This window comes from Sceloporus occidentalis, unplaced genomic scaffold (genome assembly GCF_023333645.1).
Source record: "Sceloporus occidentalis isolate IW3139 unplaced genomic scaffold, rSceOcc1.0.p SCAF_351, whole genome shotgun sequence".
Taxonomy (NCBI): domain Eukaryota; kingdom Metazoa; phylum Chordata; class Lepidosauria; order Squamata; family Phrynosomatidae; genus Sceloporus; species Sceloporus occidentalis.
Genome location: NW_028317331.1, coordinates 13,409 through 35,491, shown reverse-complemented (window position 1 = coordinate 35,491; position 22,083 = coordinate 13,409). Strand labels below are relative to the sequence as shown.

At 53.1% G+C, this 22,083-nt stretch overlaps 5 protein-coding genes and 1 pseudogene across 9 annotated transcripts; 4 read left to right on the top strand and 2 right to left on the bottom strand.

Annotated features, from left to right (window-relative positions):
- Window positions 1–275: 275 nt before the first annotated feature.
- LOC149274017 (tubulin alpha chain, testis-specific-like) lies at window positions 276–2,293 on the top strand. Its single transcript, XM_089505859.1, has 4 exons — window positions 276–495; window positions 741–889; window positions 1,028–1,708; window positions 1,997–2,293. Exons 1-4 carry the CDS (start codon window positions 375–377, stop codon window positions 2,291–2,293), a joined length of 1,248 nt encoding a protein of 415 aa, XP_089361985.1. The 5' UTR covers window positions 276–374.
- Window positions 2,294–2,679: 386 nt separating this feature from the next.
- LOC149274016 (U3 small nucleolar ribonucleoprotein IMP4-like) lies at window positions 2,680–3,901 on the bottom strand. Of its 3 annotated transcripts, none has more exons than XM_089505871.1 (6): window positions 3,785–3,901; window positions 3,426–3,558; window positions 3,197–3,351; window positions 3,027–3,121; window positions 2,868–2,941; window positions 2,680–2,792 (listed from the first exon to the last, which is right to left on the bottom strand). In XM_089505871.1, the coding sequence occupies exons 1-6, from the start codon at window positions 3,833–3,835 to the stop codon at window positions 2,680–2,682; spliced, it is 621 nt and encodes a 206-aa protein (XP_089361997.1). In that variant the 5' UTR covers window positions 3,836–3,901. The 3 variants fall into 3 exon arrangements, with proteins under 3 accessions (XP_089361997.1, XP_089361996.1, XP_089361995.1); XM_089505870.1 differs by having other exon boundaries at window positions 3,426–3,549; window positions 3,785–3,835; XM_089505869.1 differs by having other exon boundaries at window positions 3,027–3,351; window positions 3,785–3,835.
- Window positions 3,902–7,850: 3,949 nt separating this feature from the next.
- Window positions 7,851–9,361, top strand: LOC149274015 (vacuolar ATPase assembly protein VMA22-like). Its single transcript, XM_089505877.1, has 5 exons — window positions 7,851–7,979; window positions 8,168–8,271; window positions 8,428–8,543; window positions 9,000–9,158; window positions 9,249–9,361. Exons 1-5 carry the CDS (start codon window positions 7,851–7,853, stop codon window positions 9,359–9,361), a joined length of 621 nt encoding a protein of 206 aa, XP_089362003.1.
- Window positions 9,362–9,969: 608 nt separating this feature from the next.
- Window positions 9,970–14,979, top strand: LOC149274014 (rho guanine nucleotide exchange factor 3-like; annotated as a pseudogene).
- Window positions 14,980–15,813: 834 nt separating this feature from the next.
- LOC149274013 (uncharacterized) lies at window positions 15,814–18,074 on the top strand. The gene is made up of 8 exons (XM_089505876.1): window positions 15,814–15,883; window positions 16,387–16,619; window positions 16,798–16,861; window positions 17,090–17,217; window positions 17,289–17,407; window positions 17,653–17,785; window positions 17,860–17,956; window positions 18,028–18,074. Exons 1-8 carry the CDS (start codon window positions 15,814–15,816, stop codon window positions 18,072–18,074), a joined length of 891 nt encoding a protein of 296 aa, XP_089362002.1.
- A 1,033-nt stretch (window positions 18,075–19,107) lies between these two features.
- Window positions 19,108–20,435, bottom strand: LOC149274012 (transforming protein RhoA-like). 3 transcript variants are annotated; one of them, XM_089505930.1, is made up of 4 exons: window positions 20,280–20,435; window positions 20,085–20,205; window positions 19,803–19,933; window positions 19,108–19,281 (listed from the first exon to the last, which is right to left on the bottom strand). In XM_089505930.1, the coding sequence occupies exons 1-4, from the start codon at window positions 20,433–20,435 to the stop codon at window positions 19,108–19,110; spliced, it is 582 nt and encodes a 193-aa protein (XP_089362056.1). The 3 variants fall into 3 exon arrangements, with proteins under 3 accessions (XP_089362056.1, XP_089362057.1, XP_089362058.1); XM_089505931.1 differs by having other exon boundaries at window positions 20,085–20,172; window positions 20,307–20,435; XM_089505932.1 differs by lacking the exons at window positions 19,803–19,933; window positions 20,085–20,205.
- Between the last annotated feature and the right edge of the window lie 1,648 nt (window positions 20,436–22,083).

Genomic DNA, 22,083 nt, shown 5'->3' with positions numbered 1-22,083 from the left:
TCACCCCCCCCAGGCCGAGCCATGGTAAATCTCAGCCCCCGCGGGTTGGCTGTGAGCAGGGCTGTTGCATCTGGTAGAAAGAGTTAAAATAGTAGCCCATATTCTGTGTGTACAGCCAGTGGGGCAGACACTTGGTCCCAGTAGATGGGCTTTCCGGGGGTCACATGTAATAGGTGGAGACTAACTGCTGGGATCTTTCCATGTTTTTTGTGGGCTGCCCTGGTGTGGTGCACTGTGGCACTGGGTGATGGATTTTTGCCCTTTCCATTCAGAGAGAGTGCATCTCAATCCACGTGGGCCAAGCCGGAGTGCAGATTGGCAATGCATGCTGGGAGCTGTACTGCCTGGAGCACGGGATCCAGCCGGACGGACGGATGCCCAGCGACAAAACCATAGGCGGTGGGGACGATTCCTTCAACACCTTCTTCAGCGAGACGGGGGCTGGCAAACATGTCCCCAGAGCCGTCTTTGTGGATCTGGAGCCAACCGTGGTGGGTAAGAAACCTGCGTGCCAGTGAATGGATAAACAGGCAGCCACTTCCTGCCACTCGCAAACTCCCACAGATTCCCTATGCATGATATGGTGTACCTTAATGGCTTATGTATGAACCAGGAGCGCTATGGCCTACCCCGCCTAAAACTAGTGCGCAAGAACGTGTGCCACGGCCTAGTAACCCCGCATACGACATGCTGGCCACGCTTTGTACAGTCTAGCCTTACACACATGTATCTGTCACTAGATGAAGTGCGCACCGGGACGTACCGACAGCTCTTCCATCCTGAGCAGCTGATCACCGGCAAGGAAGACGCCGCTAACAACTACGCGCGTGGCCATTACACGATTGGGAAAGAAATCGTCGATTTTGTTCTGGACCGCATGCGCAAACTAGTGAGTGGTTTCCGTAGTAATGTCTGTAATTGCGATGGTTATTTTGTTTGGCGCTAAATAAGACGTGGCTGTTAACCAGCCGGGCCCCGGGGGCCAAGGTTCCTACATGCATCTTATTGTTTCCCCGTCTTTCTTCAGGCTGACCAGTGCACGGGCCTGCAGGGCTTCCTCATTTTCCACAGCTTCGGTGGTGGCACTGGCTCTGGATTTGCTTCTCTGCTTATGGAACGGCTTTCTGTAGATTATGGTAAAAAATCGAAGCTGGAGTTTGCCATTTACCCAGCGCCACAAGTATCAACAGCTGTAGTGGAGCCGTATAACTCCATCCTCACCACGCACACCACGCTGGAGCACTCGGACTGCGCGTTCATGGTGGATAATGAGGCCATTTACGATATCTGCCGCAGAAACCTAGACATCGAGCGCCCGACGTACACAAACCTCAATCGCCTTATTGGGCAGATAGTGTCCTCCATTACGGCTTCGCTCAGGTTCGATGGGGCTCTGAATGTGGACCTCACTGAATTTCAGACAAACCTTGTCCCATATCCACGGATCCACTTCCCTCTGGTCACGTATGCCCCGGTAATCTCCGCCGAGAAGGCATACCACGAACAGATCTCTGTAGCCGAAATCACCAATGCCTGCTTCGAGCCTGCAAACCAGATGGTGAAGTGTGACCCTCGCCATGGCAAGTACATGGCCTGCTGCATGTTGTATAGAGGAGACGTGGTGCCCAAGGATGTGAATGCTGCCATCGCCACCATAAAGACCAAGCGCACGATCCAGTTTGTGGACTGGTGCCCAACAGGATTCAAGGCTAGTATCTGGGAGAGTTAAAAACGGGTAGATTGGAGGATGTGAAGGGGCCGGGTTTCCACAAGTCCCCCTCCATCATGCTGCCACTTTTACTATCTACATGCAGTCACATACAGGCTGGCTAAGGGGCAAAGCATGTACTACATGATAAAATGCAGCCCAACCCCTAAAGCTGAGCCCCCTGCCAGGGACAGGGCCGGTGAGATGCTGCAGAACAATGGGGAGTTTACACTGGAGAGGACCATCGGACTAACAAGGAAAGGGTTAACCCGATTCACTTTTCTGCAGGTCGGCATCAACTACCAGCCGCCCACCGTGGTTCCAGGAGGGGACCTCGCCAAAGTGCAGCGCGCGGTCTGCATGCTGAGCAACACGACGGCCATCGCAGAAGCCTGGGCCAGACTTGACCACAAGTTCGACCTGATGTACGCCAAACGTGCCTTTGTGCACTGGTACGTGGGTGAGGGGATGGAGGAGGGGGAGTTCTCGGAGGCGCGTGAGGACCTGGCTGCCCTGGAGAAGGATTATGAAGAGGTTGGGGTAGATTCAGTGGATGGGGGGCTGGAGGAAGTGGATGATTACTGAGGGGGGGGGCAGCATTCCTGTGACCCATCAAGTTTTAAGTTTAAGAAAAGGTTAAAGGTTTTATTGATATTTTTACATGTTTTACTTTAACAATTAAAGTCTGTTACCATGGAAACATCTGCTTCTACAAAGAAGCCACTCCAACTTTATTGCTCGTCTGGGGCACGGAGGTAACCGAGGTACATCTCAAAGACAGCAGGAAGCCTGAGGTGGGGGGCACTGTAGATAGGGTGTGCGAGCTGCAGCGGGTCTGGGGCTGTTTTAGCGAGTTCACACACATTGCACAAAGCAGGTTTCCTTTTCCAGTACTTCAAAACAGATGGGCAAAAAAATAATAAAAAGGCCAACTTTTATTTACACTGAGCAAACAGGCGCACAAGGGGGTTCTACTCCACGCTGAGGTACTTCCTCTTCTTAGCCGTGTTGGTGTAGGGATGCCATCGCCACTCCACCTCCGCTGTGTTCTCGTTCTCCAGTGTTCCCAGTTTAATCATGTACACTGCAAAACATTAAGATCAGCGCAGGAAGAGCAAAGAGAACAGCACATGGAGACGGCACTCGAGTATCTACTCACACTTCATCTCGAACCGGGGGCCCACCTCGGACAGCTCGATGTTGCGGTGATCGGTCTTTTTATACACGTTGTGCCTGGTGAAGAGAACATTTACATCCAATGAATACCGGTAATGCCCGTGGCAGAGGGCCTCGGCCGCACGTGGTGACCGACGGGTACCTGAACGAGATGTAGTCATCCTGGTTGGCGAAGGTTATCACCCTCCTGCTGTCATCTTTGGGAACCGGGAAGAGATACTTCAGGATGTTGGACACCTGGAAGGAAAGACACAACGCCTCAGACACACGCTGCGTGACGGGGTAACGAGGCGGCTGGGGGACGGTTCTTACCCTCTGCCCCAACCTGGAGGTGAAATTATGGAAGATGAGGTGCGGAAAAGCCTCCGACATCGTGCCCAGGTTGGGAATGTCGTGTCTCATGACCACGTTACAGAGTGTAAAGTAGGCGGTGGGTCCGAACGGAAGGTGACACACGATCAGGCCGTCTGAAGGAGAAACGTGGGATTAACTCAATCATGCGAGAGGACCGCATGCGCGACACGGGGGGCTCGGCACTGACCTGGCATCCCTCGGTGCTCGTGTACGATGAGGAGGTCGGTGACGTCGTTGGCCTTGCACGCCTGCACCAGAGCCCCCACCTCGTGCTTCCCCCTGTTCATGCGCTGCGCGTTGGGGAAAACCAGCTTCATCTCCTGATTTAGGGAAGAAAAAGGGACCATTAATCCAAAAAGGGGGCCAGGCGGGCCAAGGGATGGCGGCCATCACTGCTTCCCACAGAAAACCACCCAGCAAGGGGGGGCACTGACAAACGAGGGCCCTGTGGCCGATCCCCCGGCTATACCGTCAATGACCCCCGTCACTAAGCATCCATTCTCCCCACCCCATGTGGTACATGCCCCGGGGGTGGCAGTCACGCACCTTGGCAAACATTTTGAGGCGAGAGCTGGGGTCTCTTGATGTTGTAATCATGATTTTAGGGTCTTCTACTCCAGCCCACTTGTATTCATCGTCAACGTGAGAGGCCACCCCTGCGAGGGTAACAGAGAAACCAAATATCAGTAATAACATCTAAATAACGCGTCAGAGAGACGCCGGCGCTAAGTATCCACTCACAGCGTCAACTCATCAAAACACATCAAGCTTTATTACAAACAGCGACAGAACTGCTTTATCTCACCTTCGCCACCTTCATCGTCGTACTCTACCTGCTGCTGTAAGGCGAGAGCGTCCCTGCGGACCTCGGTGGGGATGAGTCGGTTCTCTGGAAGAAAAGGAGACATGAACAGAGAATCAAGAGCCCGCGTCTCGCTCTCAGCCGCCGCCACATGCACGGTACATTTCTTTATATGGCGCCTGCAGAATCCGTAGCTCTGTTACAATCAGTCAGAAAAACACAATAACTGGTACGAAAGGAGAAGAGGGCCCGGCTCCCAGGAGCTTACAATCTAGTGAGGGGAAGTGAAACAGTAGGAAAGCACGGCCTGGACGAGTCCGCATGATCTGTAGAGGTTGTCGTCGTTCAGATGGCTTAATTAGGATGCTGGCTGAGAGTGATAGGTAGAAAGGCTGCTCGCTTCTCAAAAAAAGGGAGTTTTTTAAAGTTGAGCAAGACGGGTCAGAGCGAGGAAAGGTGGGGAGGGCAGTTAGTAGGGAGTTGCAATAATCCAGGCGGGAAGTCACGCGGGAGCCGGTTAATATTTTGGTTGTTCGTACCTTCGAGCGCTCGCTTCAGCCGCTGCTTCTTGTCCTCAATGCCGTGTAACTTGGCCTCCTGCGCCTTCCTGTACAGATACTCCTTGCGGAGCCGGGCTTCCCTGCGCAGCTGCGGGGAGGGAGACCCTGCATTATACCCCAGCTCACAGCACGCTGCCCACCACCAGTCAGCCAAAACTTTTTATAATCCCCCCAACCCATTTACCCCGCTCCACACCGGCCAGTGCCCATGTACCTTCTAACCCCTTCCCTCCCGGCTGGCAGTACCTATGTACCTCTAACCCCTTCCCTCCCGGCTGGCAGTACCTATGTACCTTCTAACCCCTTCCCTCCCGGCTGGCAGTACCTATGTACCTCTAACCCCTTCCCTCCCGGCTGGCAGTACCTATGTACCTTTAACCCTTTCCCTCCCGGCTGGCAGTACCTATGTACCTCTAACACTTTCCCTCCCGGCTGGCAGTACCTATGTACCTCTAACCCCTTCCATCCCAGATGGCAGTACCCATGCACCCCTAACCCCTTCCCTCCCGGATGGCAGTACCCATGCACCCCTAACCCCTTCCCTCCCGGCTGGCAGTACCCATGCATCCCTAACCCCTTCCATCCCGGATGGCAGTACCCATGCACCCCTAACCCCTTCCCTCCCGGCTGGCAGCACCTATGTACCTCTAACCCCTTCCCTCCCGGCTGGCAGTACCCATGCACCCCTAACCCCTTCCATCCCGGATGGCAGTACCCATGCACCCCTAACCCCTTCCCTCCCGGCTGGCAGTACCCATGCACCCCTAACCCCTTCCCTCCCGGCTGGCAGTACCCATGCACCCCTAACCCCTTCCCTCCCGGATGGCAGTACCCATGCACCCCTAACCCCTTCCCTCCCGGCTGGCAGTACCCATGCACCCCTAACCCCTTCCCTCCCGGATGGCAGTACCCATGCACCCCTAACCCCTTCCCTCCCGGATGGCAGTACCCATGCACCCCGTACCCCTTCCCTCTCGGCTCGCAGCACCCTGGATAATTTTCTGGGCTCCTCTATATCTCACTCACCATGTTAGTTGCTGGAACTCACGTGGATACACAACCTCACAAGTACGGGGGTTCTCATTGGCTACCGGTGCTGACCAATCGCATCACAGGCAACTTTGCCATCAACTAAGATGGAGCCCGCCAGACAGATCGGCTTCGCTGCGCTTACTCGGAAGTGTCTGGTTCACGTGACTGAAAGCAGGAGCGACAGCAAGAAGGGCACTGAAGAGAGGGTATGACATGTCTAGTGCTGCAGAGTATTACCTGCCCCGTGTGATAGAGTATGGTGTCGGGGGGACTCAGTGTGTATAATGGTGCAGAGTATGGTGTCGGGGGTCTCAGCGTGTATAATGGTGAAGAGTATGTTGTCAGGGGGATTCAGCGTGTATAATGGTGCAGAGTATGGTGTCGGGGGTCTCAGCGTGTATAATGGTGCAGAGTATGGTGTCGGGGGTCTCAGCGTGTGTAATGGTGCAGAGTATGGTGTCGGGGGTCTCAGCGTGTATAATGGTGCAGATTATGGTGTCGGGGGGACTCAGCGTATATAATGGTGCAGAGTATGGTGTCGGGGGTCTCAGCGTGTATAATGGTGCAGAGTATGGTGTCGGGGGTCTCAGCGTGTGTAATAGTGCAGAGTATGGTGTCGGGGGTCTCAGCGTGTAAAATGGTGCAGAGTATGGTGTCAGGGGGTCTCAGCGTGTATAATGGTGCAGAGTATGGTGTCGGGGGTCTCAGGGTGTATAATGGTGCAGAGTATGGTGTCGGGGGTCTCAGCATGTGTAATAGTGCAGAGTATGGTGTCGGGGATCTCAGCGTTTATAATGGTGCAGAGTATGGTGTCAGGGGGTCTCAGCGTGTATAATGGTGAAGAGTATGTTGTCAGGGGGATTCAGCGTGTATAATGGTGCAGAGTATGGTGTCGGGGGTCTCAGCGTGTATAATGGTGCAGAGTATGGTGTCGGGGGTCTCAGCGTGTGTAATGGTGCAGAGTATGGTGTCGGGGGTCTCAGCGTGTATAATGGTGCAGATTATGGTGTCGGGGGGACTCAGCGTATATAATGGTGCAGAGTATGGTGTCGGGGGTCTCAGCGTGTATAATGGTGCAGAGTATGGTGTCGGGGGTCTCAGCGTGTGTAATAGTGCAGAGTATGGTGTCGGGGGTCTCAGCGTGTAAAATGGTGCAGAGTATGGTGTCAGGGGTCTCAGCGTGTATAATGGTGCAGAGTATGGTGTCGGGGGTCTCAGCGTGTATAATGGTGCAGAGTATGGTGTCGGGGGTCTCAGGGTGTATAATGGTGCAGAGTATGGTGTCGGGGGTCTCAGCATGTGTAATAGTGCAGAGTATGGTGTCGGGGATCTCAGCGTTTATAATGGTGCAGAGTATGGTGTCAGGGGGTGTCCTGTAAAATGGTGCAGAGTATGGTGTCAGGGGGACTCGGCGTGTATAATGGTGCAGAGTATGGTGTCACGGGGTGTCCTGTAAAATTGTGCAGAGTATGGTGTCAGGGGGACTCGGCGTGTATAATGGTGCAGAGTATGGTGTCGGGGGTCTCAGCGTGTATAATGGTGCAGAGTATGGTGTCGGGGGTCTCAGCGTGTAAAATGGTGCAGAGTATGGTGTCGGGGGTCTCAGCGTGTATAATGGTGCAGAGTATGGTGTCGGGGGTCTCAGCGTGTGTAATGGTGCAGAGTATAGTGTTGGGGGTCTCAGCGTTTATAATGGTGCAGAGTATGGTGTCAGGGGGTGTCCTGTAAAATGGTGCAGAGTATGGTGTCAGGGGGACTCGGCGTGTATAATGGTACAGAGTATGGTGTTGGGGGTCTCAGCGTGTGTAATGGTGCAGAGTATGGTGTCGGGGGTGTCCTGTAAAATGGTGCAGAGTATGGTGTCAGGGGGACTCGGCGTGTATAATGGTGCAGAGTATGGTGTCGGGGGTCTCAGCGTGTATAATGGTGCAGAGTATGGTGTCGGGGGTCTCAGCGTGTGTAATGGTGCAGAGTATAGTGTTGGGGGTCTCAGCGTTTATAATGGTGCAGAGTATGGTGTCAGGGGGTGTCCTGTAAAATGGTGAAGAGTATGGTGTCAGGGGGACTCGGCGTGTATAATGGTGCAGAGTATGGTGTTGGGGGTCTCAGCGTGTGTAATGGTGCAGAGTATGGTGTCGGGGGTCTCAGCGTGTGTAATGGTGCAGAGTATGGTGTCAGGGGGACTCATGCTGCTGCTGTTGTTGTTAGGGGCACCAGGATGGCACCTGCCCCCGAGGACACCCTGCCTGGCATGTGCCAGAAGTTGGACCATCTGACTCTCCGGCTCATGGAGGACTTGGAGTTCCTCAGCCATAAGAGGGATGCCCTGAACCAGCTGATTGAGAAGGTGAGCTCCTCAGACTCCTCCCACTGCGCACAGCAGCACCTCCTCGCTTTACTGATGGGGAGGCAGGCTCTGCCCTGATTAAACCCCTCCCTCTGTCACCAGTCCACAACGCCTTTGGTATTTGGGGTAGATGGAGGCAGTTGTGGTGTTTGCCCCATGCCATGCGTGACCCTTTATGTTTCCTGCAGGGATGGCTTTTGCTCTCTCAGTCCCGGTACTCCATGGGGAATAAGTTTGTGTCTTCTCTCCAGTACAAGCAGAACATGGTGGCGTCCGTGGCGGTCCTGGACAGGTGAGGTTACCCTGAAGGTCCTGCTTGCCCCCCTGCTGTGGGTTTCTTTTCCCAGCCCCGCCGTGGGATTTATTTCTATTAGGGTGCTAAGTTTAGCTTCTTAATTAATTCCCTGTCCAGCAGAATCATCTCACGTTTGCCTCCTGTGTTGTCCAGGCGCACAGAAGATGGAGGTGCGGAGTTTGGCGTGGAACGCGTGGAGGCCACAGAACGAGACGCCAAGAACGGAAGAGAAAACCGGGAGGTGCAGGAGCCAGGTGCCTCTGAGCCAGGTGCGTGGCGTGATAGTCAGCTTGTGGACTGTATTTACTAAGGTGAAGGGGCCATCTCTGTACATATCGGAGCCTTGTCGCCACTGGGCGGAGCTTAAAGGGATGTGCATAATGATTGGACTTTCTCTGTATGCCCCACCTAGCATACACGGGAAGGGGGGGGCAAAGAGAAAAAAGGAGGCAAGAGCAAGGAGAAGGAAGGGGAAACAAAAAGAGGAGGCGAGAACGAAGAGAATAGGGAAGAGAAGAAAGGGAAGGGGGAAAGAAACGAGGTGAGAGGAAAGGGGAGGGGAGAGAAGAAAGTGAAGGGGAAAGGAAAATAAATGCGCACACTCTAGCTGATGATGAGGAGCCCCTCCGATTACACAGCGTGGTACGTGGAGGCAGTGGCTGTGAAGACCCCTCATAACGCGTCTCTCTCTCTCGGTCTATAACACGTCTCTCTCTCTCCTCCAGGACTGCGTCACCGGAAAGGTCTCCCAGAAACATCCAGAGCAGTCAGGGCAGAGGAAGATGCCCGGGGCCACGGGCCGCCTCATCCTCAGGACCCCCTACGCTGGTTCGGCGTTTTGGTTCCTCAGAGTTTGCGCCGCGCACAGAGCGCTTTCCGCGAGGGTGAGTGAAAGGCAGCGCTCTCTCTCCTTGCTGTTTTGACGTGTGGAGACGCCGTTACCACGTCTGTCTCTCCGTGTTTTCTCCGCCCAGGGATCCTGTTGGCGGCGGACGTGGCCTCTTTACAGAGCAGCATCGAGAGCACACGGAACCAGTATCACGCTCTACTCAAACACAAACGGGAACTGCAGACGCAGGATGGCTGATGTGCCCAGCAAGGGGGCAACGCAAAGCGAGAGCAGACAGGGAGCACTCTGGGCTCTCTCACTATAAGTGTGTTTTCTATACAAAGCGTATTAAACTGCTGTAAACGTGTCTCTGTGTCGCTCTCTGCCACGAATATAAATGAGGACTCTCAATCTCCTTTTATCATACATCATACAGGCCAGAACGTGGCACTTAGCATGTCCGTGTAGTAACACTGTGATTTTACTGCCGCCTCTCCCGTGGCTGTCCATTTTGCCCTCTCGTGGTGTAGTTACTGCTCTGATTACCTCGGCTGGCAATCTAACCCAGCGCCCCCGCCCCAGCATTCAGGTAGAAGTTTCTCGCAGGCAGGAAGTGATGATCGGCCCCAAACCTCGTGAGACGCTCGTGGCAGGAAGTCGTGGTTAGAGGCGGAAATGTCAGAGCAGAAGCTGGCGGAGGTTTGATGGAGCTCTGACGGCAGACACCTTGTGCACCTGCATCTGCTGTAGGTCCAGGACCACCGATGGCCATGATCACCAGGAACTTCACTTGATTGGACCAGTCGCTGAAACCATGAATGGGGAGGAAAAAATGCATGAGGACGACGGAGAACCTTGGTATGAAAATGGCTGTGAAACGGTCCTGCGGGCTTTCCTTCCGAGAGTCGTTCTGGCCGATCCCTGCTGCCTTCTGGATGTCCGGTTTACAGAACGAGCACCCTCAGCCGTCAGATTTCAGAGCAGTCGGCAACCCATCGCTCTTCGTGGTGACTGCTCCACATTCAGAATCCTGCCGTAGATTCCTACAAAAGCATCCGATCGCGTCCAAGACGGAACAATTACGTTTATGCCCCTCCGAGCTGGTGATTTGCCCCTTTATTGCACCCCTGGTCACCGCTGCTTGTTTCTACCCCTGCAGGCTTCCTGTACAGAGGGAGCGCTCGTACACCAGCGGGTCCCTGTCTGACAGCTCTGGGGTATGTACACACGTATGTACGTGGCGTGTGAATCATGGCCCCTGGGGGTCTCTGCCCCAAACTGACATTTCTCTGTTCTTTAGCTGAAGAGGCGAAAGCAAGGAGAAGCCCCCCCAAACCAGCTACCTGAGGAAAAGGTGAGGACCCAAAACCCATGGGGGCCACGACCCCCTCTGAGACCCCGTGTCTGTCTGTCTGTCCCCCGGCCTGTCTGTCCATCTCTCTCGCTCCGTGTCCCCCCGCTGTATGTTGGGGTCGGAGACGTTTGTTTGCGCAGGATCCATGAGCTCATGCTGTGCTCTCCATCTGCGACACGCAGGAGCCCAGCAATAAGAGGGTTAAACCTGTCACCAAAGCATTGTCGGCGACCAGCGCCCCCCACCAAACTAAAGTCACCCCCCTGAAGAAACTCAGCCTTTCCATCCAGGTAACGGGGTAACAGAACAATCTGGGGGCAGCAAAATGGTTGGATGGGGCTCCACGGTGGACGGGCTTCGTTAATACCCCTCTACATGCGCAGCACTCCATTGGCAGTAAGAACGACAGCCGCCTGTTCAGCTTTTCTCCCCGAAACCGCAACCCTGGAAGCGGAGGGAAAAAGAGGGGCAACAAGCTGTGGAGCGAGACCTTCGGCAACTCCAGGGAGGAGCTGTCTGCACGAGAGGTCAAAAGACAGGAGGTGAGAAAGAGGAGCCTGGGGCGGAATAAAGGGTTATGGCAGATAGGTGAGTTTAAAGGGATCTGATGGATCCCATCTCTTGATAGCTGGGGGTCTCTGGAGTCTGTTGTTGGGGGGGGTTTTGTCCACTTCGTGTATAACGGGGTATCTGCCACAGGTGATCTTTGAGATGACACAAGGAGAGCATCAACTGATAGAGGATCTCAACCTGGTGAAGAAGGTAAAGCAATCTGCAGCGCATCGCAATAGCCTTCCCCTCCTGCAGAGCATCACTATACCCCTTCCCCTCCTGCAGAGCATCAAAATATTGTTAGGGATATTAATGAGACAAAATAGGTAAAACCAATATTTTATCACACGCAAAATAACGACGCTACCAGACATTGTAGGACCACATCCACAATATTAATTTAAGGAGATACCCTATATTTTATCTCCGATCCTAAATTCTTTCAGATCGCCGAAAATTATAATTCAAATTAGAGAGATATCGCCACGATAGTCAATCAAAAATATTATTTATTGTAAACACAATTTATAAAATATATATATGAGTCATACAGTGCATGATATAAAACAGAAACTTCATCAGGGCAATAATAAAATATCACTTACTCACTTTATCTATTAGTTCTACTAATATAATATTAAAAATAATTTAATAATGTCTAAGAGTATTAGTGAAGTTCCTAATAGATGCAAATGATGTCAAACTTCATCTATAGGTACAAATACCTTTTCATTATTGTCATTATCACGGGTTATAAGCTGCCGTCTCACAAGCCGTCATATACAATAATGCCAAATACTTGCTATTTCCCAGAAACAGGGAATTCTATATGAAGAAGACAAAATTTATCTCTATTCAGAATAATAAAACAATTATAATTACCACTACTTGTTGCTGTGGTCCAACCGGTCCTTGCAGAAATTAATCCAGGTTCAGCGGCAAGAAATTAAGTGGAAAGAAATATAACTTTCTAAAAGTTATATAGATTGGGACTCAAAGTAACTCTAAGAGTAAAATTATGGTGTCAGGATCTTAAGATTCCAATTCTCTGGGGTAAATTTAAATGAGTCCGTCAGGGTCTGTCTGTTTCAGGGTGCGTTTCTCAGGTCCGTTTTTAAGGTGAGTTCCAGGGTGAGTCCCCCAATTATTAAAGACATAAGCTTTTAAAGACAGGGCTTATTATCATAGCCTCCACCTCTTGATTGGAATTATCCAATCATAACGGTGGGTTTTACCCATTATAATTAGGACTTCTACTCATATTTACACCGTTGTAATTTCTTAATTTACCTGCGAGAGACCCTCTGGTCTAAGAAATAACTTAAGACCGTTACATATGTGTTAGGAATTTATCCTTGGTCACCTTATCGTTAGATGTTACCTCCTAGATAGTAAATCAGGTCTCTGTAGTCGCCCATATCTCCAGACGTTGCCTCCTAGGTAGTAAATTAGGTTTTGGGGGTCTTACGACGTATCCCCCATTCCAATTTACATTCCTAAGGATATGCAGTGTCTACTCCTTAACTTTCTCATGGAAGATAACGTTAATTGGATCATATATACTGAAACATCTATATACATGAATACTTCTTTGTTCTCAATTATAGAGGGAACAAAGACAGAAAGAAATAATCACTATATGACTATAAACTAAAATGGCTCTGACTCCATTTTGTGCTCATGTAAAATACAGAATATATAGAATACATGTTTTCCCTCATAAAATATCTGACAATATCCCCTCCTGCAGAGCATCACAATACCCCCTCCTGCAGAGCATCAATGTGCCTTGCACTAGGCTGTCAGCATTTCTTCTGTTTTGCCCCAGAATTCCTACGAGCCCATGTTAAAGCTCGAGATCATGTCTCCGGAGGAGTTAAACCAGATCTTCGGCATCATCGACACGCTGCCCCCGCTGCACCAGGGTGAGAAGCTCAGGGTGTGAGGGGTCACAGGGCGGCCAGGAACCCCAAATGGGACTTTCCGTGGGTGCATCAGGCAGTTACCCTCAAGTGGGCAAAGGGTGACTCTACTGCCCCTTTCATTAGCGATGAGTATAGGCCCTGCGTAGCGTGTAACGCACTGTATGATGAAAGCCGGAGCCTCCCGCAGCGTGTTCTGCCACACGCATGTGATCACGCCGGCTCCACCTGACATGAATTTAAGACGTCCTTACCCAGTTACAGTGAGCGACGTCACATCCCCGGTAAACACAGCCCAGATATTACCTCCCATGGCCATTAAGTATATGAACAGGATGCACACACAGCAGTAGCGTAGTACACTGTGCACTCACCCTCCTTCTCTGAACGGCCTCAGATCTGCTTAATAGGTTACAGCGCCCAAGGGGAGAGGACGGCACCCTGCGCCAGGTGGGACCCGCTTTGCTGGACTGGGTAAGAGTTACTTCATGGGGGTATTAAAGGGGCAGTTTGCCATTTTACAGGACTGACCTAATGTGCTTTATGAACCCAGCGTGTGCCTCTGAGCTCCTGTCTCCTTTCCAGCTGCCCGGCCTTCACTCCTACGATGCCTACTGCAGTAACCAGGCCTCTGCCAAAACGTTGCTCGATCTCAAGAGGGCTGGTGAAGTACCCGCTGCTGCTGAAGGAAGTGCTGAGACACACGGGGCTGGAGAACCCGGACCACGCTCCGCTCAGCCAGTCGGTGAGTTCAGGGCCCGTCGGGTGCCGCTTGGATCCTGAGGGCACCACGAGGAACGTGTCGCCCTTCACCGTAACACGTCGATTACCATCTAACACGTGAATCCACAGCTCGCTTTGTCAACCTCTCAAAATGTTTATTTCGAAATCCCGCTGTTTTTGCTCAGTAATGTTAAAAATAAACCATCCAATATGTTTTTGACTATTTTCTCGCTCTTACTTTTGCGATGCCCTCTGGCCTTTGACCTCTGTCTTTTAGGTCCTCATGGTCCAAGAGATTGTTACCCACATTAACAGAAAGACGGGCGAGGCAGAATGCGACTCCTATCGCAGGAGGCTCTCCTATCTTTACGAGAGTCAGAATGAAGGCGACGTCTCCCGCTCCAACTTCCTGCACTGCCACGGGGAGCTCAGGAACAACAAAGGGCAGGTGGGCAGCACGCTGGAGACACCGTGGAGGGTCACTGAGGCCTCGGGCTGGCCCTTTAGGTCATTGTCCTCCAAGCTTTAGGGATGTATCTCCATTGGGAGTCCCCTTCTAATGTCCGTTGTCCCACCTCTCCACCAGAGGCTCCACGTCTTCCTGTTTGAGAAGGTCCTCGTCGTCACTCGGCCAGTGTCACAAAATGACCAGCTGCAGTTCCAGGTGTATCGGCAGCCAATCCCTTTGCTGGAACTTGTGCTGGAGGACCTGCCGGATGGTGAAGTGAGAATTAGCGGCTCCATTCGCGGGGCTTTCACCCCCACTAATGAACGAGGTAAAAATGACTGTGAGGCTCACAATCCCGATGAAATAAATTGGGGCGCATTGAGATTTCTCGCTGTAATGTCTTTTAGCTTTACTATTACATTAAACCTTATTTGCTCTCCCAGAACTTCCCACTGTTGGTGATCATGTGATTTTTGGGTACCGCCCCTTACACCCAAACGTCAAAGGACTGATTGCCTTATGGCAGATCCGTGTAAGGTCCCATGTTAATGCTTCATCCCACAGACCCATTGCAGAGGGGGTGCCATCTTTAAATGTTATTTCTTTCCTCTTATCAGCCAAGAATTTCTTCCGCGTGAGCTTCCGTGACCGGACGAGGGGACAAGCTCATACCTTACATGCCAACGACTCTTTTAACAAGCAGCAGTGGGTTAGCGCCATACGGCAAGCCATGGTGGCAAGCCGAGACCACGAATCCAAACAGGGATCCCCCCAGGATCTACCTTGCACGCTAATGAATATCTCTGACCTGAAACTGAGCTGCCATGAAGACTGCACAGAGAGAGAAGATGGAAAGAGGGGAACGGGCCACGAGTGATGAACCAGGAAATGTTCTGTGGAAATGTGTGCAAATCTTAAAATAGAGTAACACGGCCTGAGGGACAACAGCTTATTGCCCCTTGTTTTTTAAATAAACTTCTGTTGTTAAATCCCCCGATCTGCATCTAATTGTCTATCCAAAGTCTCCATCATCCAGCATCGCTACGCGTTTCCAAGACTGCAGATAAGCGACCGCAGCGTCGAAAAAGTGGCAACAAGAGGACCAAAATGCCACCTGAAGGATTTAAACGGGAGTAACATGTTGGAACTGAGTCAGGTGACAGCTGACGCAGTAAGAGGGTGTTGGAAGGGTAAGATGGAGTCCGGGGAAGTGAAATGGCATTGGAGGCATAAGATGGAGTCGGGTGCAGTAAGATAACGTTGAATACATAAGAGTTGTGGTGGGTAAAGGTGATGGAAAACCCCTTCACTTAAAATGAAGGTCACCAGTTCACTGACTCAAAGAACCGTTCAGAGCAGTTCTGAGTCACCAGTTCACTGACACAAAGAACCGTTCAAAGCGGCCCTGAGTCACCAGCTCACTGACTCAAAGAACCGTTCAGAGCGGCCCTGAGTCACCAGTTCACTGACTCAAAGAACCGTTCAGAGCGGCCCTGAGTCACCAGTTCACTGACTCGTGGAGGCCTGTGGCAAGAGTTTTAATATGGCCGCTGGAGGACCAAAATGACTGCACACGGTGGAGCAACATAGCGGAAGTGTATTGGAGGAGTAAGAAGGCCGCCGGCACATAAAGATGACGTTGGAGGAGTAAGATGGCGGCGGACGTACTAAGATGCCTCTGAAGAAGTAAGCTCTTCAAAGGAGGAGTAAGATGGCGGCGGGCGGATGGTCTGAGCGCGTTCTGCAGCTGATCCTAAAAATGAATAGTCTGCAGCGGGAAGGTAAAAACATAAAATACACCCCCTGTTACCCTGCGTCACGTGATTAACGAGTTATTACCCCCCCCCGTCACGTGTTTAATGGGTTATTGCTCCCCTGTCACCCCATGTCATGTGTTAATTGGGTTATTACCCCCTGTCACGTGTTTATTGGGTAATTATTACCCCCTGTCACCCTGTGTCATCTGTTTAATGGGTTATTACCCCCGATCACCCGTTGATTGGGTTATTACCCCCTGTCACGTGTTTAATGGGTTAATACCCCCTGTCACATGTTTGTTGATTGGGTAATTACCCCCTGTCACGTGTTTATTTGGTTAGTATTCCCCTGTGCCACCCGCGTGATACGTGTAATGGTTAAATACCTGTTGTTATTACTTTATACCCCCACTCTGTATTCACTGAATGAGCCACGTGCACATTTTACCCCCCCCTGTATTTTTATCATAATGCCCTACAGGAGGCAGGCAGGCCGGCCATGCACATGTCTGCAATGTGTTTCACAGGCTGCGTACCCTTCTGCGTGTGCGGCCGGAGGGTGGGCTGGGTGGCCCCATCCGTGGCCCAGCTCCTCTCAAAGCACCCGGATGTGTTCACGTTTCGTGGCGGGGCCCCTGGTCGGCTGGATCTGGCTGAAAACCTGAAGACCCCCCAGGAGAGGACTGCGGCCGTACAGGAGACAATGCGGGCTCTGCGCTCTCACCACGTGGCCCCCTGTCTCCAAGAGTGGAGGGACGAGGTGAGCTCGGTGGGGCAGGCGGGTGAAAGGGCCACGTCTGATAACGTTGGACATGTGACTGTCACAGTTGGCACATGACGGGGCAGTAAGATGAGTCCACGTGACGCCGTGTCATTCTGCCTGTGACGTGACCCACGTCCCCAGCGCTCACTACATTCACCCTGTGACTCCCCTGCAGCTCTATGACGTGAAGCATCTGTTTGGCGACGTTCCCCTCCTCAGCATGGAGCGAGCTGCCACTCGTGAGTATCGGCCACGTGCGCTCGAGGCAGGGGAGGTAAGGTGCGGCCGTGGCCTTTTGTGTATGTAGCGGCCGGCTCCGTCATGCGCGGCTTTGTGGCATTTCTAGAATAACAGAACATGCTGGTAGTGGCCCATATTGCCCCTCCCCCCGTCCACCCCATCCCTCCCCCCAGGATGTAGACAGTTGGTCCCGTCGGGGGAATTGTAACCATGCTTTGTTTCCGCAGCTCTCCTTGGGGTGCCACGTTATGGGGTACACGTAAACGGGTACCTCCGTAAAGGTGACGAAATCTTCATGTGGCTTGGCCGTCGCTCTGCCAGCAAACCCTCCTACCCGGGCATGTTGGACCATCTGGTGAGGATGACGGACGGGCAGAGCTGGCGTGGTGGTTGGCGCCGTGTCCTCACGTTTTGTTTGTTTGACAGGCAGCGGGTGGCGTGGCGGCCGGCGCTGGCGTCTGGGAGACCCTTCTCAAGGAGTGCGCAGAGGAGGCCTGCATCCCACCATCCCTCGCGGCCACGGCTAGGTCCGCTGGAACGGTCAGGTCAGTGGCTGCCATTCGGAATGACTCCCTGTCAATGCTGTTTCCCGGCGTGTCGTCTCACGTGGGTCTACAGCTGACGGCGACGGCCGTTCCAAAACCTGCGCGTCCTCTGACTGCTTTAATCCAGTCATCCTAGATTTAGGGACGGAGAGACTTCCCTTAACGTTTCGATGCTGGCCACGTGGCACACAAAGCGGGGAGAGGGTTGGGTGGCACGTGGTCATGTTGGTCTGTCTGCCCTGCAGCTACGCGTACAGACAGGAGGAGGCGCTGTATCTCGAGTGCCAGTTTGTGTTTGATCTGGAGGTTCCCGAGAACTTCCAACCACTGGTGGGAGACGGAGAAGTTCAGGAATTCTACCTGTGGCCCTTGGCCAAGGTAAGGGTATGAGCCACGTGTTTTAGGCCACAGATTCACTCTGTAATTTAAACACGAGGCTGTTTGCTCCCCAGGTGAAGGAGGCCATTTCCACGGAGGAATTCAAACCCAACTGCGCGCTCGTCGTCTTAGACTTTCTCCTGCGACACGGAGGCATCAACCCCGACGATGGTACGTGGGGTGAGACGTGGCCGCAGGGGTAACTTCCAGTTCTTTTGCCCTAAGTTTCCCCTTTTCCACAGAGAGGTATTACCAGACGTTTGTGGAGAACCTGCATGCGCCTCTGTGATTTGCAACATCAACAAAGACGCCACAGGGGCTCCAAGTGCCCCCCGGGGTTTGTTCGGAGATGAAGTGGCCAGCCGTGGGGTATTTAGTGACTCGTACTGCCCTCTAAACACTTACCTGCCCTCCTTACGTAAAGACACGGCCCGCACGCCTTCAAATAAAACGGTCTTTGTAACCACCACATGTCGCGTTCTGTCCCGAACACGATTACATGTGCCGTGAACACGCCAGTGCAGCTTCCATGGAAACAGCAGCAGGCGCAGTGGTGGAAGGACATCCTGCCGTAAAGCATTCAGCCCGCCGCGAGGCGGAGCCTGAGTGTCACATGACTGCTTGTTACCGCAAGCGCCTGGACAGGAAATATAGCTTCTTTACTGGCATGTTAGGCAGAGACCCTCGTGGCCGCCTGCACATCTCCTTTACGCCTCTTCCTGTGCCCCTTCATACCCTGGGGCAGTTATAGAAAGAGAACCCACTATCCATACGTGGACTGAGCCTCGCCACAAGGAGACGTTTACCTGAAGCACAGGCCACGCGCCGGTTACTAAACTTGGTTACAAATTTTATTCGCACTTTTACTTGGTGGGAAAAAATCCATCAATACGTGAAATAAAAGTGAAGAGAATCCACAGACATCATAAAAAACCCATCCCACGCGTGACCCCTGCGAAGAAACAGGACCGCTTCTACTGTAAAGGGTTAAAAACAACGCTCTGGGCACAGAGACACCCCCCCTCCCAACAGCAGCAAAGGGTTAACTCCTCCTCACAGACATATAAGGAAAGCAGGAGAAACCGGCTGCTTGTTACCCCTCCAGGGGCAGCAGTACACGGAAAATCCGTACAACGTGGCTTCCGGGCGGCCCTTTTGCTGGGCTGTGACACGGAGGGGCAAGTGCGGGTTCCCCTCGTACTCCTCACAGTCAAGAGGAGGTCCTGATTCTCCTCCCTGCCCGGGGGGGTGCACGTGGCTGGGGTGGGCGTACAGAAGGAGTGTGGAGGCAGAGGGAACGTGGGCGGCCCGGAGCGTGTTCCTCACAGGAGATCGCACGTGTTCTTCTTCCGTCCTCGCTTGGCCTGCAGCGCAGCGCGTGTCGCCATTTCAAACACCTCGCGGACGCCGTCCTTCGTCTTCGCTGAACACTCGAGATACCCGAATGCTCCGATCCGATTGGCCATTTCCCTGCCCTCCTCCGGCTTCACCGGCTCCTGGGGGCCGAAAACAGACATCAACACCGGGACACGCCACTCCTAATACACAGACACCGGGACATGGACTCCCTCCTAATACACAGACACCGGGACAGCGCCTCTCGCCCCTCCTAATACACAGACACCGGGACAGCGCCTCTCACCCCTCCTAATACACAGACACCGGGACACGGACCTCTCACCCCTCCTAATACAGACACCGGGACACGCGCCCCCTCCTAATACAGACACCGGGACACGGACCCCCTCCTAATACAGACACCGGAACACGCGCCCCCTCCTAATACAGACACCGGGACACGGACCCCCTCCTAATACAGACACCGGGACAGCGCCTCTCACCCCTCCTAATACACACACACCGTGACACGGACCTCTCACCCCCTCCTAATACACAGACACCGTGACACGGACCCCTCACCCCCTCCTAATACACACACACCTGGACACGCGCCTCTCACCCCCTCCTAATACACAGACACCGGGACACACGACCCCCCTGTGAGTCGCCCTCGCACCTGCTTCATTTTGGCGAGCTCCCGCCGAGTGTGGTCATCGTTCCTCAGGTCTTTTTTATTCCCCACCAGGATTATGGGCACGTTGGGGCAGAAATGTTTCACTTCTGGGGTCCATTTCTCGGGGATGTTTTCTGCAAAGAGACAAATTCTTAGAAGTAATAAATAAAGAGGGGCGGGGGTCCGATATGGGGAAGAGGGGGTCCGATATGGGGAAGAGGGGGTCCGATATGGGGAAGAGGGGGTCCGATATGGGGAAGAGGGGGTTGTTGGGGCAGAACTCACCCAAACTATCAGGACTATCGATGGAGAAACACATGAGGATGACGTCGGTATCGGGGTAGGAGAGAGGTCTGAGCCGGTCGTAGTCTTCCTGCCCCGCTGTATCCCACAGCGCCAGTTCCACCTGGAAGGACCCAGACAGGTGTGTTACCCCCACGCTCCAGGAGCCCCTGCCTGCCCCGGGGCCCGGCCACTTACCTGCTTGGAATCCACTTCGATGTCGGCCACGTAGTTCTCAAACACCGTCGGCACGTAGACCTCAGGAAACTGGTCTTTGCTGAAGACGATGAGCAGACATGTCTTCCCGCACGCCCCATCCCCCACAATCACCAGCTTCTTGCGTATGGCAGCCATTCCTGGCAGGCAAACAGAAAAGGGTTAATGCAGGACATGCCCTGCCCCAGCGCCGAAGAATATCCCATGGGGCGTCCGCTGGCCACTCTGTCACCGGGTTAGAGGGCCAAATCCTGACTACAGAATCAGATTTACAGCAACGCGAATGGCAGCCCCTTGGGTGACTGGACCAGGTAGAGTGCAAGCTTTTTGCCAAGTGGCTGGTAGGGTGTCAGCATTCGTGTCTCTGGAGAAGCACAGACTCACATGCGAAAACCTCTTTGCTGCAGAGCTGGCAATCTAGCTGGCAGTAACACTGCCAGGACGCCCCTTAACGCAATGTACACATTCATGACGTCACTGTCTATCGCTCTTGGCGTCTGCCTGACGTCATTCTCGCCCCTTGTCCGCCAGCTAATAAGGAACCGGGGATTCACGGCGACCGCTTCCCAAGAGAAACTAGGCCCGACATACACACCCTTACCGTCAGCTCTCTCCCGCTCTGATCCGACCAGCCTCTGCCCACCGGCGTCGTGACGTCATTCGAGTCAGTGCGCCCCCAGCCAATAGCGCCCGAGTGACAGCCAGCAGAGGCCAATAGGAGCGGAAAGAGAATATATGCGCGAGACATAGGGGGGAGCCTAGGAAGGTAGGCGACAGGAAGTAGGCTGGGCGTATTCTTGATTGGCAGCCTTAGCGGACCAGTCAGCTCGAGCCAGTGACAGCAACAGGGAGCGGCCGGAGAGTTCCAAACACTAGAGCCAGTCAAGGGACGCGGAGATATGACGTCAAGGGAAGGTCACACGCGAGCGACAACCACAGAACAGAGGCTTTAAAACGGGTCAAATGTCATTCAGGCTCAGTCACCGAAGGGACGCGGGGTACTGTGACCCGATCTATTAAACATGGCATAGAGACCCGCCTGTCTTGCCCTTTATACCTGACGAGCTTAAAGCCCCCATTTTTTGCCGCCCCCCCCCCAGTGATTGTCCAGTGTGTACAATATTTAGTTCCCTCGCGTTATCACCTCCCACCCCCCACCAACTCTCTCCTTTTACTCCAGCTGCCCTGGCCAGTGAGTTAAACCACCCCAGGGGTATAAATCATCTGTGTCCACTGCTCCCTTCATCCGTTCCAGCAGCCGGAACAGTTACAGGTGTGGAACGCACCACACAAGCTGCAAAGGGGGTCTTCGTGAGGCTACACCCCCCCTCCCCCAACAACTCACTGACACCACCGCTGCACGCCCCCTATTCACCCCAAATTCAGTCCACGAGAAATCCGCATTCTTTGTTTTATTTCAGATTCAAACACAGTATAAAGAAACATTTCTAAAGGATCAGCAGTTTTCTCGTACTTTCCGTTACACTAAAGCTTTATCTTACGGCACGTGGCCCCTCTGGCCCCAGCCATGGTTTATGTGGGCAAGGTAGATACACCAAAGCCTGGGCATTCCTGTTAACCCCATGCAGAATGGAGGCTCTGGGCCCCAAAAGCATTGAAGCCTTCTACTAGCAGGGCCCCGGTAGCAGAAGGGGAAGTGGGGCCAGTGCAAGCACGAGCCACGGACAGAAAGCAGACAGGAGTGGGGGGGGGGGGGGGCGCGCTCTACAAGGGAGAATCACAAAGTGCTCACAAGTTCCACAAGAGACCAGACACGTGAAGGGGT

Bases quoted from the DNA above. Each gene is read 5' to 3' on its own strand.
- LOC149274012 (XM_089505930.1), bottom strand. From the start codon at position 20,435: ATGGCTGCCATACGCAAGAAGCTGGTGATTGTGGGGGATGGGGCGTGC. The intron at 19,934-20,084 runs GTGAGTTCTGCC...GTCTCTTTGCAG, and splicing joins CGATAGTCCTGATAGTTTGG to AAAACATCCCCGAGAAATGG. The intron at 19,282-19,802 runs GTGCGAGGGCGA...TTCGGCCCCCAG, and splicing joins AGCTCGCCAAAATGAAGCAG to GAGCCGGTGAAGCCGGAGGA.
- LOC149274013 (XM_089505876.1), top strand. From the start codon at position 15,814: ATGGCGGCGGGCGGATGGTCTGAGCGCGTTCTGCAGCTGATCCTAAAA. The intron at 15,884-16,386 runs GTAAAAACATAA...TGTGTTTCACAG, and splicing joins GAATAGTCTGCAGCGGGAAG to GCTGCGTACCCTTCTGCGTG. The intron at 16,620-16,797 runs GTGAGCTCGGTG...ACTCCCCTGCAG, and splicing joins TCCAAGAGTGGAGGGACGAG to CTCTATGACGTGAAGCATCT.
- LOC149274016 (XM_089505869.1), bottom strand. From the start codon at position 3,835: ATGATTACAACATCAAGAGACCCCAGCTCTCGCCTCAAAATGTTTGCC. The intron at 3,559-3,784 runs GTGCGTGACTGC...TCCCTAAATCAG, and splicing joins GCCTCAAAATGTTTGCCAAG to GAGATGAAGCTGGTTTTCCC. The intron at 2,793-2,867 runs GTGAGTAGATAC...AATGTTTTGCAG, and splicing joins CCCCCGGTTCGAGATGAAGT to TGTACATGATTAAACTGGGA.
- LOC149274017 (XM_089505859.1), top strand. From the start codon at position 375: ATGCCCAGCGACAAAACCATAGGCGGTGGGGACGATTCCTTCAACACC. The intron at 496-740 runs GTAAGAAACCTG...ATCTGTCACTAG, and splicing joins TCTGGAGCCAACCGTGGTGG to ATGAAGTGCGCACCGGGACG. The intron at 1,709-1,996 runs GCTAGTATCTGG...ACTTTTCTGCAG, and splicing joins GGTGCCCAACAGGATTCAAG to GTCGGCATCAACTACCAGCC.
- LOC149274015 (XM_089505877.1), top strand. From the start codon at position 7,851: ATGGCACCTGCCCCCGAGGACACCCTGCCTGGCATGTGCCAGAAGTTG. The intron at 7,980-8,167 runs GTGAGCTCCTCA...TGTTTCCTGCAG, and splicing joins TGAACCAGCTGATTGAGAAG to GGATGGCTTTTGCTCTCTCA. The intron at 8,272-8,427 runs GTGAGGTTACCC...TGTGTTGTCCAG, and splicing joins TCCGTGGCGGTCCTGGACAG to GCGCACAGAAGATGGAGGTG.